This window comes from Arvicanthis niloticus, chromosome 16 (assembly GCF_011762505.2).
Source record: "Arvicanthis niloticus isolate mArvNil1 chromosome 16, mArvNil1.pat.X, whole genome shotgun sequence".
In the NCBI taxonomy this organism is placed as follows: domain Eukaryota; kingdom Metazoa; phylum Chordata; class Mammalia; order Rodentia; family Muridae; genus Arvicanthis; species Arvicanthis niloticus.
Window position 1 is genome coordinate 18111607 of NC_047673.1, and position 16544 is coordinate 18128150.

At 36.6% G+C, this 16544-nt stretch overlaps 1 protein-coding gene across 1 annotated transcript in view; it reads right to left on the reverse strand.

Annotated features, from left to right (window-relative positions):
* Window positions 1-1068: 1068 nt before the first annotated feature.
* Window positions 1069-16544, reverse strand: part of Hook3 (hook microtubule tethering protein 3) — an 84650-nt gene continuing 69174 nt past the window's right edge. Inside the window, exons 20-22 of the mRNA XM_034519866.2 lie at window positions 14189-14293; window positions 13989-14060; window positions 1069-11228 (exon numbers count right to left, since the gene is read on the reverse strand). Of these exons, the coding sequence (XP_034375757.1) occupies window positions 11088-11228; window positions 13989-14060; window positions 14189-14293 (318 nt within the window). The 3' untranslated portion in view covers window positions 1069-11087. The remainder of the gene's footprint in view (window positions 11229-13988; window positions 14061-14188; window positions 14294-16544) is intronic.

Sequence of the window (16544 nt, forward strand, 5' to 3'; positions counted from 1 at the left end):
CTCCAGCTCCCTCATCTGCATTTTTCTGACAGACACAGCACAAGTTAAGTTTGACTAGGGACTATGTGTTTCCTTTCGAGTGTTTTTAGTTTTGTTGATAAAAGAATTTTAAGGGTCCAAAGGTTGAGGACCATTTTGTAAGTCTGAAAGAGAAGCAACAGGGCAGGCAAGCTGTGAATCTTAGCAACTACTGCGAGGAAGGTGGGGTTAAGAGGAAGAAAGTCATGTCTCTTGGGCTAGGTCTGAAAAAGCAAGCAGGCTCAGCAGTGGATGTCTGCAGGAAGTATTTAGAGGGTCAGGGCAAGAATACTTAGGGCGTTGGCCAGTATCTGGATAGAGACCAGAGGAAAAGGAAAATGTTTTGAGTTAGAACACAGGCAGTGAAGATCTGTGAGCAATGTTCTGAGGGACAATCTTCGGAATGAAACTCTTAAGTGTACTATTTCACTAAGGGGATGTTATTCTTTACATTGACTTAATATGTTTTCAGGTGCATCAGCATACCTAGGCAGGGTGGTCTTGTGGCCAAGTGACTGAAAAGCTACTTGGATAAACTCTTTGTTTGTTGAGAAAGGAACTCACTATACAGCCCTGGTTGTCCTGAAACTATGTATTCCAGGCTGGCCTTAAACTTACAGAGATCCACCTGCCTCTGCCTCCAGAGTGCTGGGACTAAAGGCATGCAGCACCACACCCAGTTTGGATTAGCTCTTAAAGGAGGGGAAATTATCACAATTTTAGGGGTAGATTAGAATGTCATGCTTCCACTTAAGGTCAGAACTCAGACCTCATTCTTCTTCTGAGGAGGAGAAAATAGTTTTCCCTTAAGCTTCCTCTTTCCTACTTTCATTTTAAAAATCGTTAAGAAAGGTGTTACGTGTGAAGATTCCCTTTCTTGAGTGTTGACTGGAGATGGGAGGCTGATTATGAAGGAGGGTCCATCATCAATGGCTTCCAAGACCGTTAATGTCTATCTACCTAGCAGCAGCAAGTGCAAAATCAAGTGTAAAACTCAGACAACTGTTAAATGTCAGTCATAGAAAAGAGCAGAAAAAACAAGGTCTATGCTGGATTTTTTATACAAGTCTTTATTTACAACTTGTTTAACAACTGTACACTTTTTGCAGCCTTGAAAACATTTTTTTGTACTTGAATGGGAAAATATAGTTTGACCAAATCTTAACTTTTTCATATACATATATTATATGCATATATAAACACTCATATATAACAAATTGGCAGTCATAAAATCAAAATAAACCAAAAGGAAACGTAGGATTAAAAAAAAAAAAACCCCAACAAAAAACCCTACCTTCTGATGGTTTCTCACAAGTTTGTTTTTGTGACTTTACTTACATTTTTAACTGAAGTTTCTAACAAGTCATTTTCCTCAGCAAAACAGTAGGAAAACTCACCAGACTCAAGACTGGCAAACTTGGTAAACAGGAGGGAAATGCTTGAACACCATTACGTATCGTTTTGTTAAATATGAGTTGAGGTGAAGAATACAGAGCCTGAAGTGGACATCGTTTCTAGATTACGATGACAAGGAATAAAACCTCAAAACTATCAATTCAGTCGTCTACCAGAGTGAGAATATCTTACATAACAAAAGGATGTTATAAATGCAATCTAACAATGAGAACTGCAAAATACCCGGAAGTTATTCTTCACAGTACAAATTATTATGAATTACAGAATCCATAAATGCCAAAATTAGGGATGACAATAGTATTTTAGTACATCTGAATTATAAGTAACTAAATCTATGAAAAAAAAACCAAAGTAAATTGTTATGAAAGTTAAGTACCAGGTTACTGATTGGCATCTGTGTACAGTCATTTCCTACATTTATAATAAAATGTTACTTACTTAGAGCATACTGAAATTATCCATAACCAATGAGTCTTTGTAGAATACATATTCAATTAGGCTACCAAGAAAAGAATAAAATGAACTCATACATATCATTTGCTCATCTATACTTGAACTACAGTAATAATCTCATAACTTGTTTGAAAACTGACGGTATTGCCTGATCATGAACGTTGAGAGAGAAAGCATGTCACTTCTGGGCAGGAAAGGCTTCACTAAGCTCAGTCTAACTCAAAAGAATTACAACCGGAGCTGAGAGTGGTGAAGCACACCTTTAACTCTGGTACTCAGGAGGCAGAGGTAGGAGGGTCTTAGTACGTTCTAGGCCAGTGGAGGATACAAAGTGAGATCATCTCAAAAAAAAAAAAAAAAAAAGATTATTAAAGTATTCTAGTATGCAAGGCCTTAGGTTGGATCTCTAATACTGCAAAACTCCAGAAAAGCAAAAACCAAACCAAACCAAACCAACACAACCAGACACATTAAAAAGACGTCCTTAGTTTGATTTGAAAATTTCATCATAATCCTTTAAGTTAAATAAAATTCTTCAGTATAGTGAAGGAAACCCAGTTCATACTTCCAATGTTTTCATCAGTTAATCATATTCTGTAATAGCAAATGTCTGCTGTGTCCAGAAAAAATGGACCGGACTCATCAAAGTAAGTAAGAGCTTGGGAACAAACGACCTAGTTACCTGGCCCTAACTGTACTGTTGCAGTAGAAGAGAGCCAAATATGGATCTAAAGCTTATAGGGCAGAAACAGTGACTTTCACAAGATATAAACAGATTTAAATAATACAGGGCTATGATGCTTACTATTTTTATTTGAGAATAAGTTAAATATTTATTAGCAGTTTCTCCTGGATGACAACTCATATAATCAATTTAAAAAATATGAAAGTGAGAAATGACTGAAAATATTATGAAATGATTTGTAAAGTGATTTAATTATATCCATTGATAAAGCATTGACAATTTATGTTGGGAAGAGTGTATTAGAAAAAAACTCACAATATGGGGCTTTGATTTTTCCAAGGCCAAAATATTGGTACAAAAGTTTTATAAGCAAGAAAATGTTTATAAGTGGCTAAACGCTTTAGCCACTGCTAGCCAGCTGACTTGTATTTTCTTTCCCTTTCTGGCATAGTTTTCTGCACTGAAGGAATGCCCTATGTCCATGCTGTCCACTGAACACACGCATGAGTACTGAACAACTGAGACGTGATCAGAGTGCTAAGTGGAGCCCTGAATGGCCTAGCCTTGTGGGAGTCCTCTTAGCTCAGCCTTTCAAGTGCTGGAATGACAGGCATCAGCTACCTTTGAATTAAAACTGCCATACACAGCAGGCAGGAGGTATTCACTTGGCCTATAATCCACGCTAAGTAGATTAACAAGAAGCTAGAAGTTAGGACACTTAGAAACTTATTCACTGAACATTTATATCGAATATGTCCAAGCCACTGTATATTGTTTTGTACTCCTGCAACTTTTGTTTCAGTTTTGAGACAGACTGGATTTGCATTTTCTGTTGCCTCATCTGACTTCAAACTGGCGATCCTGGTGCCTGAGCCTGGTGCTGGGATTATGGGTGTGTGCCACCATCCTGGTTTTCTAAGTTTTAACTCTGGAAAGGAGAACAAGGTCTTTGTTCAATGTTGCTTCCCTGCATGTGATTGACTTAAGTAAACTTCACTGAGTGAGCAGACTCTGACTCTGGACTGGAGCCAGGTGGAGTCTTGGGCAACTTAGTCATGTGTTCTGCAACTGGAGCTGGGCTCCTTGGCCCAAAACACACAAACCTTTTACATGATTAAAACACGTATATCTTTTAAAAAACAAAACCAAACCAAAAGTAAGTGTTTTTATGAGCCGATTTCCCCATTCTCTGGCAGTAATCCTGAGTTAACTCCTTAAACAAGCACCAGTGGGTGTGGTCTCTAACATGACTGGCACTTTCATGTTGCAAATGGGGAAATTCTGGGTCTAAAAAGTCACTACCAGCACAAGATGGAACCCTTGCAAGATAAATATAAGAAAAAGTCAAGGTTAAAAACAAAAAACAAAACCAAAAAACCTCTCACAGTATAACTACTGTTCTGAAACACCTGGCGTCTCCACCTTCCTTTCTAAGTCACCTTTCCTCCAGTTTTAGATGATCTGATTGCTTAATTACCCGAATGTCTCTCTTTGGGGTTTGCAATAGTGGAAAAAAACAAGTTAGGGACAGTCAATAAGTTTTTATTTTAGGAGACAACACTTCAAAGGGAAAGAAAAATCTCATTAAATAGAAAAGTGTTTAGTATTTTTTCTTTTTCATGAGAACGTAGTTTTCAAGTGTGTTTTCCCTTGGTGTGCTGGGCATGGAGCTCAGTGGTAGAGCACTTGCCCTGGCCTGGAGTGCACAAGGCCCTAGGCTCAATTTCCTGCACAAAACCCAAAAGTTGGCTTCACAGCATTGTTACAAAGTAGACTTTCTAGTATGACCAGGAGCAAGCCCAGTTATGAGCGTATTTCCAGACTTTGACTCATGACACTGAAGTGCCAACTGGAAACACCTAGTAGTGCTGAAGAGGAAAGGACGCATTATGCAGTATTAGTAAAGTGCTGGAGATTTTGTAGAGCAGTATAAACAACCTATACTGATGATAGAGGTAACATTAAGATGCCTGTCTCTAATAAAACAGACTATAGAAAGGACATACGATGATCCCTGTCCACAGGTTCCCGCACACATGAAGAACTGCAGTTTGCTGTCAGTTCAGAGCTCTCTCAATGACTCTGAGCAGACATCTTGTGGGTGTGTGCAGTGCTCTAAGCATGCCTTGGGATCTGTCTTTTACTCACTCGTTCTTCTCACGGTATTTAATTCCTTTAAGTTTGAAATAGATATAATTTGGGTTTTAATAATTCCCACTTTATGGGAGGGGAATTTTGAGATAATGGGTGCCTCCAATTTCAGACATAAACACCTGCTTGTAAGCTTGTAATAATGGAAGGAATTAAATACATAAAGGCTTACTTTTGAAAGTCCATTTTTGTCTTCATTTACAGATATTTTGTGGAGGTACAACATACTATTAGGGGGAAATAATATTAAAACAACAGTTTGTAAACTACAAAAGTGTGATGCAGATACCTTTTGGGAAGTTGGTGATAATTTCAGTCATCATAAATTTCTTCTCATCTCATCAAATCAAAGTTTCTTTAATATCCTAAATTCCTCAACTATTAGACTAAGTAGTAATAATAGTTATAATAGTATAAAGTAGCTTAATAGTTATAAAAAATATTTTCCCTTCCACTAACATATAGATTATATGCTTAGTTAATACTCACCTACAGACAATTAGAAATTAGTTTTGGTCTTTTATATTTTATCAGGTAAATGTGTAGTAACAACAGTATTTTGTTGACTAAAATTTAAGGGACATCAATTAAGATACTGTTTGCATACTTCTCTTGGCCTAAATATTTGTTAATTAGGCTACTTTTTATTCCAATATCCACTGTACTCTCTAAAATGAATGTCTTAGTAGTGATCTATTACTTTGTTAAATTTCTATCCTCACTTACATACTACATTCAGAGTTAACCTTATAGTACATTACTAAATCTGTAAGAAAACAGAAAAACACTGAAATGAGACATTAAAGCAATCTTAGTATGTCTAGTTCTAAATATGCATGTATATATATACATATACATAAAAATACAGAAATATATATGCATACATATGCAAGATTTATATAACATAAATATATATGTCATATATATATTTATGAACCCTGACATGATTTCCAAACTTCATATACAATCCATAATTAGGTTCAGGCCTCTCATTTCTTAAACCAATGTCCCTCTATTACTTTAGTGTAACTGGAAGAATCCACATAGATTCATATTTAAAATCCATTAAATATAAAATTCATAGTTTCCCGTTCATAATATAAATTAAGACTGATGAAAAGGTGTTTTAAAACAATCAGAACACACATCCAATGACATGATTAATGACTTACAAGCAAGAAATGCCATTACATTTGTGTTGTCTTTCATTTTATATACATGACACTAACCACAAGAATGACAATGTGAAGTGACCGAGAGGGTTGGAAATTGGCTGTTATTAGTAAGCAAGTTAGTCACTGGAAAATTATCATATAGACTTTTGGGAACTGTAGCATATGCATTAAAAACTTAAAACATTATTGTGTTAAAATTGGACAAACATTCAATGAAAAACATCTATCACTTAAATATTCATTATAAAAAAGTAAAATATTGTGTAAGATACATTGAATGTATTGAGAATAGCCTTCTTCTTGTCAAAAACAAAGGCTATTCATATCAGTTTAAAAGAGTAAGTTCTGAAACCTCTTTCTAAATGTAATAAAATTGGGTTGACAAGAAACAAACAAACAAACAAACAAACAAAAAACCAAACTAAACCAACTAACCAACCAAACAAAAGGGTTGAGTCACTTTTAATTGTGACAGGACTGTAGTTAATGAGGATACTTTTATTAGATTAAAATAAAAGCCCTTTAAGTCATGAAAAGGAAAAGAGAACATGATTAAATAATTGTTGTAGATTCAGATATCTTACTTACTTCATTCATCCATCTATCTATCTATCTATCTATCTATCCATCCATCCATCCACTCATCCATCCACCCACCATTCATCAGTTCACTCATCAGTACTGGGGACTGGATGTAGAGTATTCTAGATAATAGGCCTTACTTCCCATTCTATTTTGTTTGGTATACACTTTTTTTTGTTGTTTTGTTTTGCTTTGTTTTGTTGAGACAGGGTCTCCCTGTGTAGACCAGGCTGGCCTTGAACTCAGAGAGGTCTCCTGCCTCTGTCTCCTGAGTGCTGAAACAAGGTCTCACTGTATAGTCCAGGCTAGCTTCCAACTTGCATTTTTCCAGCCTCAGGCTCCTAAGATCTGGGATGACCCTAGATATCACATAGGTTTCACTGTTAAACAAAGCTGAATCAGGTTGATGGGTATCTATAGAGGAGAAAAAATCATTTCTTTATTATATGAGGATAAAAATTGCTAATACTTCCATCTGGAAAGATGGCTTAGCTAGCTGCTCTTGCAAGAGGACACAAGTTCCATATAAGATAGCTATGTGATTCCACCTTAGCAAAAAAAATGATGCTAAATATTTCCCTCTCACTGTGTGGTCAAATTATGTTTTTAAATCAAGTGAATACAGACTAGTTTAATTTTTATGAGGTAAGGATTATAGATGTTCAGACAGGTGCCACATTTCCAAATTGGGCATAATTACAACATTCATGAACTACAAGATCTGAAAACAATGAATATTAAATGTGGAGAGTAAGGAAGATATTTTAAGATTTATGTTTTGATTAAATAACTCATGCTAAAATAAAAAAAATTAAGGCTTCAAATGTGGTTATTGTGAGAACAACAGATCAATGCTTATGTGAAAGCAGGAGACATTAAAGCAAGTATTATTATGCCAGGTGAGCTCCATCCTAGCTTCACAAATAGTTTACCTTTACTTAACAAGACTAAGTGAACTGCTATTGAAAAAGTAAATAAATTGCTCACAGAGGGCGCCTGCCTTGTCTCAGATGTAAGCCCTCACGTGCATGTAGTTGTACAGCATGGATCTGTGCCAACAGTGAAATCAGGACTGGTGGCTCTAACTGACAAGCTAGCTTGATTCTGCAGCTGAGCTCTAATTACATTAACCATGCACCTTCCTGAGAACTGGACAATGTTATCCTCATCATAATTCAATCATTGCATTAAGCTGATCTTACCAAGATAACAGAAATAATTCAATCTTGATTAAATTTGGAATATGGACCATTTATTTACAGACTCAAAATTCATTTTTATTACTGTTAAGTAATTAGCCAAAATAAAAGTATGACCCAGTTTAAACTTTCTTTTTATAGATTTGTTTTATATGTATGAATGTTTTGCCTGCATGCATGTATGTATGCCACTTGTGTGTCTGGTACCTGTGGAGGTCAGAAGTTGGTATCAGATTCCCTGGAAATGGAGTTATAGATGGTTGGTTATGAGTATCCATGTCAAGAACTGTAGCTGGGTTCCTTGGAAGTACAATAAATGCTCTTAAATGCTGAGCCAACTCTCCTGGCACAGTTTTTAAAAAAATATTTAAAAATATGTACAAGTGTATTAGTTATTTTCATTTCAGATGCAAGGAACGAATACATCTACTGGATTGTTTTCTTATTAATCTTAAGTGTCTATTATGGAACATAAATGGTCATTTTTTTTTTTTTTTAGTAGTTTGCTTTACTTTTTTTTTTTTCTGGGTAAACACTGGTTGGAAGGTACAGAAAATATTCAGATGCTGGTGACAGCTCCTGCCTGACACAATGACAGCGTCCTCATCCTCTTGCTCATGCCAGGACAAGATACATGAACAAGCATAGAAGGCTTTAGGAAAGTAAAGAAGCCTGTGAAGGTACAGCCCACCATCACCAACCTCTTAACTTTTACAGAGACCAAGTATAATCAGATCTCTGACAGAGAAACTACAGTCCCCTAAATCCTGACTTAAGCCACACAGTGGGAAAGGTGCCCCTGCCGTAGCTAAGTTTTTTTTCTTGGCTTTATAATGCCTAAAGTATATTCAGATGCTGTTTCTTATGAAAGCATGTTTTATTTTATTCTGAAATATCATGAGTGATATTTCTCCAATTTACTGAAGGAATTCCACCAAACATTAAAGACAGAGCAAACAACAGTGAAGGCTACAAACACTGAAATTACCACACAACAGATGCTGAAAGAAGAGCAGAAGCTAACCTTCCTTCCGAAAGCGCAAGGCATTTCCAAAAGTTGAAGAGCAGCTTCAGGAGTCTCTTGTATTCACATTCGCTTTACAGGTATCATTTCCCATCAACCAATAATCTTGCTGGAGTAGGAATCATAAACTAATTTGATGTACAAATGGTTGAATCTCAGATATTCTGTGAACTAACGGTGGAGTGAGAACTATTTTAAACCTTTTAAAACATACTTATTGGGGAGTTGCTTGTTCCCTCATCAGCTGGGCCCCAGGAATTGAGCTCAGGCAGTCAGGTGTGGCGGCAAGTACTACTCTTCCAGCTGAGCCATTGTGCTGACCCCAAGTTTTATTCTTTTATTTTTAAACTTGATCTACCGTGTGGACATGGTGGCACATACCATAATCTCAGCCTCTTGGGAGGCAGAGGCAGGAGGATGGTTTTGAGTCAAAGGATTTGAGGCAGGTCTGGATAGTATTAATATAGCTGGATTGTCTTGAAACAAAAACAAAAACAAAAACAAAAACAAAAACAACAAAAAAAAAAAAAAAGGAGCCCTCAACTACCAGGTCTGCCGGCCTGAAACCCCAGAGTACAGGTGCTAACAGTGCTCTCTGCTATCCCCGGTGCCTGCTGCTTTGGTCTTCCCAGGCAGATGCCTCACCGTGTACTTGTACATTTGCTGTGAGGGTGTTTTTAGGTTTATTTTTATTTTAAAGAAATGCTTCGTGATTAGTGATTAGTAGTGTCCTTTCTCTAAGTCTGATACCTTTTTATGAAGAAAAAAAATTCTAAGAACTTAGAATGTTGGTTCATGCCTACAACCCAAGAGGATCATGTGTTCATGGCAGCCTGGGTTACATAAAGACTCTGTCTACAAAAGTAAGACACAACATGCAGGATGAATTTCTAGGTCAATTTTCTTAAAAAAGAGGGAGTTAAAGTGAAGCACTTGAATATGGTTTCTGAAAATTCTTAATCACATTAAAGTTGAGTTAAATTATTTGTCTTTTATAGAGAACTAAATGACACCAGAACTTACAAACAACAATTCCACAAATAACATCTTCCACTTAGATGATTTACCTAAAAAACAAACAAAATAGCCCTCTCTGACCTAATTTCAGATTTTTTTTTCTTTAAAAAATGTGGTATGGAACAAGAAAAAGGCTGGAGGAAACCTTCAATATAATTTGGGATCAAATTCACAAATCAATATAGAAAAAGACAAAAGGTAGATCATTTTCAAATAAGTGATAGTTTAAAATTATATAATTCCTTATATAGACAAAGTACTTCACATGATTGCTTAGCAGACATTCACCTATGTAAATAAATGTGGCATACAACATACGCACTTTGAGCAACCAAATACCCAAGAAAATCTGTCCTGTTACCACTTCTTGGACTTGTAGGTAGAGTTAAGAAAAACTATAAAGAGCTCTGCCATAACATTACGTACAGAGAGTCATATACTGATGTTAATGAATCACATTAAGATGTTAGCTATCCAAGATTAATTAAGAAAGGGAAAGGCTCACAGAATATATAAAACATATGAGGCATAGTCAAAGAACTGCCCCAAAGATAAGGCTACCTATATGAAAATAAATCTTTCACATGTGGAGAGCAATTAAAAGTGCATGGCTAGAATCTGACTCGTAGCTACTAAGATATTCCAAAGGAAGGAAAAAAAAATCCTGCCAAATTCTTATCCTCTGTAATTTCTAACCAAATATCTTGACCAATTTCACTTCTGCCAGCAAACAATATAGCAGGAAAGAATGAAATTTCATATAAGAACTTAAACCTTATAATAAGTTTAATTTCTCCCCTCTGAGGGATCCTGCCAGGTGCCACAGGTCTGACTAGCACCTCTGCCAATGTATTCGTCTTTGCAAAAAGTGCATTTGATACCACTTCATATAGTACAGTATATATTTAAGTTATCTGAAGTGCATTTGGAAAACAATTGAAAACACAGATTAATACACCATAAAAAGATTAATTCCCTTTAAACAAAGACATTCTTATAAAGTATGGTAACACGGTAGGCACGATAAAGAATATAAATTGTGTATCAATTATTGGCAGAAAATCCGATTCTTTACAAAGCCCACACAAATGGGGAAGAAGACATTTTCATACAAAGAAAAAGTATTACACTATTATACAACACTTTTAATTGTACATTTACAAATTTTTGGCACATTAAAAGGAACTGAAAAGACCATAAAGTAAAGGACAAAGTAACTAAAAGATACAAGAGAGAGAGAAAGCCTCATGTGAGAAACACTAAATATTAACACAGGAGAGAAATAAAACAAGCTGGCTGAATTTCCTGAAATGTTGTTATATGTAACAGAAGTATACTTTTTAAAAATTCCTAGTGGCAAGACCTTTCTACCTTGCTGTGGCTGGCTGGACATGGCCTGGGTAGGATCTTCTTGTGCTGGTTGCTTGTCTTTGCCTAGCCAGAAATGACTGCCCTGAACCTGTGCTAGCTAGTCTGTCTTCAGCCGCCTTTTTATGTAGAGTCATTCCCTGAAACATTAGAAGAAAAACAAAAGTGATTGGTGAAAACATGGAAAATATTCTACAAAAATAATTGCCACCATGCAGAATTTTTACTACAATGAATAGCAAAGTATAATTTACCAGGAAAATTAATTCTACTTATTATGGCTTAAAAATTTATGAAACCCTTTTCATTCCAATAATTAAGTACAAATCTTCCTTTGGAAAAATTAAGAATTAATTTTGTTAATTTAAAACAATCAAAACAACATATAATGGAGAACGATTTTTAGAATATGTTACCAAGCATTCTTTTCAAATCAAATAGTGATTTTCAAGAAAAATGCAATCGATTAGTAGCAGCTGATTCATTCAAACTGTGGAAATCACAGAACTCATCAGAAAGGAAAACCACAAATGCACTTGTTTCTTGCAATGGCAAACCATACTAGGTAGGTACTATACATACCACAATGCCGTTTTTTTCTTCACTTCAGGGCAGACTTGTATTCTCAAACTAAAACAAGTTTCTGACAACCCACAACAGAGGGCAGGACAATAAGGGACCTCCCATTGAAAGCACAAAGATCACCTACTGTCTTTGAAGAGGGGCAAAGTCGTTGGGCTGCAGTAGATGGGAGGGAGGAACCTGTAGGGCACTGTCGAGCTTTAGAAAAACAGTGAGTGACATGAGTACTGCCTTACTAAAGTCAGAAGACTACAAGGAGACTGGGAATGAGCCAGTTGTAGGATTCTTCTAATAAGACAATAAACTAACCTAGCAAGAGAAACTGAGATTGCTGGTCAATCATACCAATAACTTGATACAGGTAAGCTGATGCAGAAAAGTGGAGGCTAACCATGAAGAAACAATGCATGGAAAACACGGGACTAGAAAATCCACCTTCCCATTACTACTAGCTTCTAAAATACCACTGGCCATAGCTTTGCATTCTGAATATAACTTCAGTCTTTCATATGTACTTAAGAACACAACACATTTTCCTCAATGGGAAATTATTGAATCTGTTTCTTCTCTGGGTTTGTTTTGTTTTCTTTAAGGCAGTGGATTACTATTTAGTTCAGCCAGCTTGAGACTAGGTTGTCCTGGCGGCCCTCATCTGGTATTACTGTCTTGTGTTGCCATATCGGGTCTCAGCTCTCCCCTTGCACCTTTACCTATGTTCTAAGGATTGAATTCAGGCCAGGCTTGTGTAGCAAGCACAATTACCTACTAAGTCATCTTGCCAACTCCTAGAATATATTTTTTAATTCAACTTTAAGTTAACAAAAACATTTGAAGGTTTGAATAAAAGTGGCTGAAATCTCCTACATATAATGAAATTACATTTTAATTAAAAAAAATCTAATTTTTCAAGCAACTGACTAATTGGGGAACCTAGGCTTTTGTGTTGTGTTCTAGGGTTCCGCCACTGAGTGACACTTTTCACATACTGTTAACTAGGGTTCCGCCACTGAGTGACACTTTTCACATACTGTTAACATGTCAGCAGCCCACACAAAGCTATTTGTTGAGAAACCTAATACCTTGCCCCAGCATTCACTACCATCTTGATTCCTATTTAAGTTGTCTGAGATGCAAAACTTTCTGCATATAAGCAAGCTGCTCCTATTGGTTACCTTCTGTGAGCACAACTTGCATGTGTCTACTTGGAATTATCCCTTCACTCCTTCAATTCCATGTCACAGAATAAATAAATCTGGTTCCATAAGAGGCAATGTGTGAGCACTATGGGAAGCCATAAAACGAGCCAGGGATATGAAATTGCTGACAGGGACTGAGATACAGGGTGGTGAGACTGGGAACACCAAGCTTCAAAGACAGAATAGTGGGGGTAGGGTTAATGCCCAGAGAAATCCCTTAATGGGATTTATATTCTCTACTTTTATATTTAATTTTTATGAAAGTTATATTTGTTAATAATATTCTCATTCAAAGTTATTTCCTTCTTAAAAGAAAAATTGCAGTAAAATCTTAAACTCTGGTTAACACACTGGTGTACTGTAGACACAACATGTTATGAAACATATATTTAGTAAAGAACAAATCACATTTTAAGATTGGAGAATCAACCTTTAAGAGATGGTAGTAACACTAAAATAAAAGTAATACTTTAGACAAAAGGGGAAAACTGAAAGAACACCTAATTTCCTGTTTCAAAATTTGGGCTGTGGAGAGGGCCCTGTGGGTAAAGCAAGCCTAGAGCTTGTGTTCAGTTCTGGTTCACCCAGCTTCCACAGGGTTCCATAGCACCCCCTACTCAACAGACAGAGAAGGTGCCTCATCCTGTGTAATTCACAGCTGTGCATCAGTGGACAAACAATTATTGCCTTCCCTTACATACACTTAGTTTCTTTGCTTATGTACTGGAATATTCCATTTCAAAACCTTCAGAGGTCAAAGTCTGAAACTGGACATTTCCAAATCCCACGAGACAGTTAAACTATCTGTAAAGTAAGTGTCATCTTACAAAGCAAAAATTGCTGCATCTGTTTAGATATTACCATGTCTGCTTTCCCTACAACAAATGGTTCCAAGGACTAAAACTAACCTAGTGTCTTCTAGCCTCTGGGAATGATGCTTTCACAATGACTTAGCCTGCGTATGGTGCTTTTCAGTTTTAAGGTCAACATTGAGGCTTTGTTAGTACACATTATGAGAGAAATTACTTTCAGATTCTGTTGGTAGAATTATTTCTACTGTACAAGCAATATCATGACACAGTCACCAAACATTGCATTGTATTTTGAAATACTTTCTCTTACCATATTGTACCAGGCACTAACAATGTATTTCTCCTCCATGTCTCTTTGACTCTTCGTTTTCTCATATTCTTTCTGAAGTACAACCACATGTAAAGAATCAAATGAGTTCAATATAAAAAATTTACAATTAATGGTCTAAACCAAAGAAGACAATCATACACTACAGCAAGGCAGTATTGTATGGCACAGTGTAAACCGACCTCTAATGAGTGAAAGAGGCGGTCTCGCTCCTGCAGTTGGTTTTTAAGAGCTTGTATTTCTGGTGCTGCTCCTTGATTCTGTTTAGGGTCTAATGTACGGATAACCTGCAAAATAGAAGAAAAACGAAGCATACATATATGTTCACACACAGAACCTACAAATTAAAACAGAAACAAACTCCCTCAAACTTTAAGAATCTAGCATCTAAGAAAGCAGTCTTAAAAGTGAAACTGAGGCAGAGGATACAGCCCAGTGGTATAGTGCATTCCTAATACCCATGGAGCCCTAGGTCCAATCCCCAGTACTGGGCTAGAGGTCAGGGAATCAAATGGTTAAAATGTGCAGATAGCTATAGATATCACTACCATAGCATGCATGAAGCTCTGTTATTAATTCCTAGCACCCCTACCCCAATCAAACAAAGCAGAAAAGAAAAATAATACTCAAAAGCTATCAAGGACACCTAAGAATGTAAATATATGAAATAAAATCATTGCAAATTTCCAGTGACACAGACAGAAGAGCCAATTCTGGATTACTGGGCACTGCTAAAGAGAGCCTATTCATAGTTCTTTTCTGTTTTATTGCAGCTGGCTCTGGACACATAATCAGAAAGACACACAAGGGTAAATTTTGGTCTGCATGAACATGGGATGCAATTCTACCTGACTCATTACAGATTTTCTGGAAGAGAGGTCATTTTGTTCTTCACCAATAGTTTTATTATTAAAATGATCAAACAGACAGACCCTCAAATAGTTTAAATCCATTTATTTTTTTACTTGGATTTACCAATTGGTACTTTGTCATATATGTTCTCCCCCAACACTCTCTTATTTGTTAGAAATAATTCACAGTCCCAATGACACATAACCCTTGTGTACTTCAGTGTGCACATCCTTTAAGCTTTCTACTTCATTATCATAATAAGATTATGACTTATAAGAAAATATCAATGCTGTAAAATGGCCAGTATTTAGTCTATGTCTACATTTCCCACTTTTATAGGTGGAGGGATTAGGGTCGTCACCTACAGCCTTGTGCATGCTAGGAAAGCATTCTACCTATGAGGCACATATCTCTAGATCTCTTTATATCTTTTATCTTGAGACATGGTCTTAATAAATTGTTCAGGCTGACTTTGAACTTTCAACCCTCCTGCTTTGGTCTTATGAAGTAACTGGAATCACTTGGCCAAGGTGTCTCTTATAACTGATTCTTTGTCCTGAATTTTGGACTCAAAGATTGATGCAGTCTACCTGGTAAGCAGGATTCCCTAATACCTTTCAAAGCTGGGGTTACACATGTGTGCCACGACGCCCAGTTTTACGTAATTGCTGGGGATCAGAAACAAGGTCCTGATGCTTAAGCATCAAACAATCTAGTCACTGAGCCATCTGCCCAGCTCTCATAATACCATCCCCAATTCTGCATTATCTGATAGGAACTTATTTACTTTTAAAAAGAGTTATTTGTTTCATACGCATCTGGGTATTTTGTTTACATGTATGTAGGCACATCAGAAGAGGGGATAGGATCCAATGGGACTACAGCCATCTCTCTAGCCCTCTCAAAAGCATTAGTTAACTTGTTCTAATAGCTTCATGTTTTCCCCCACTTAGTATGAAGAAAGATCTAGAAGACATTTTGATTCAGGTTTATCATTCATGAAGTGATATTCATCAGGAAGCATCAAATCTTGGCTGTAGCATTCATTATACATTAATATCCCTTTTATTAAAGTTTTAAAAAAAGATTTATTTATTTTGAGGGGTTCGATTCCCAGTATATATGACTATGGACCATGTGCTTATATGTACTATGTAACCATGGATGTCAAAAGTAGATGTCTGGGAATTGGAGTTACCACATTGGTGATGGGAAATGAACCAGGTCCTCTGCAGTAACAAGTGCTCTAAACCGTTGACCCATTTCTCTATCCCCTTAAATTTTTGTAGAAATAAAGATTTGTTTATATGAGCATGGGTGTTTCTCTAGCATGTATGCACGTGCATCACCTACATGTCTGGTGCCCATGGGAGCCACAATGGCCCCTGAAGCCCCTGAAGGTTGTGATCTGCCATGTGGGTGCTTGGAGCTGAACCTGGTCCTCTGTACAAGCAGCAAGTTCTCTTAACTTCTGAGACATCTCAACCTCTTAAAGCCTTTTTTTTTTTTTTTTTTTTTTTTTTTTTAAACCATGGTATTTTCATGCATGTATGTCATTCATTATACTCTGTTCTTGGGCAAGTGAGATGGCTAGTCGGTAAAAGTGCTTGCTGCCAAGCCTGAGGCTTCTGGAACCCACATGGTAGAATGAGTAAGTTGATTCTTGTATCTCATTCCTGTTTGTTC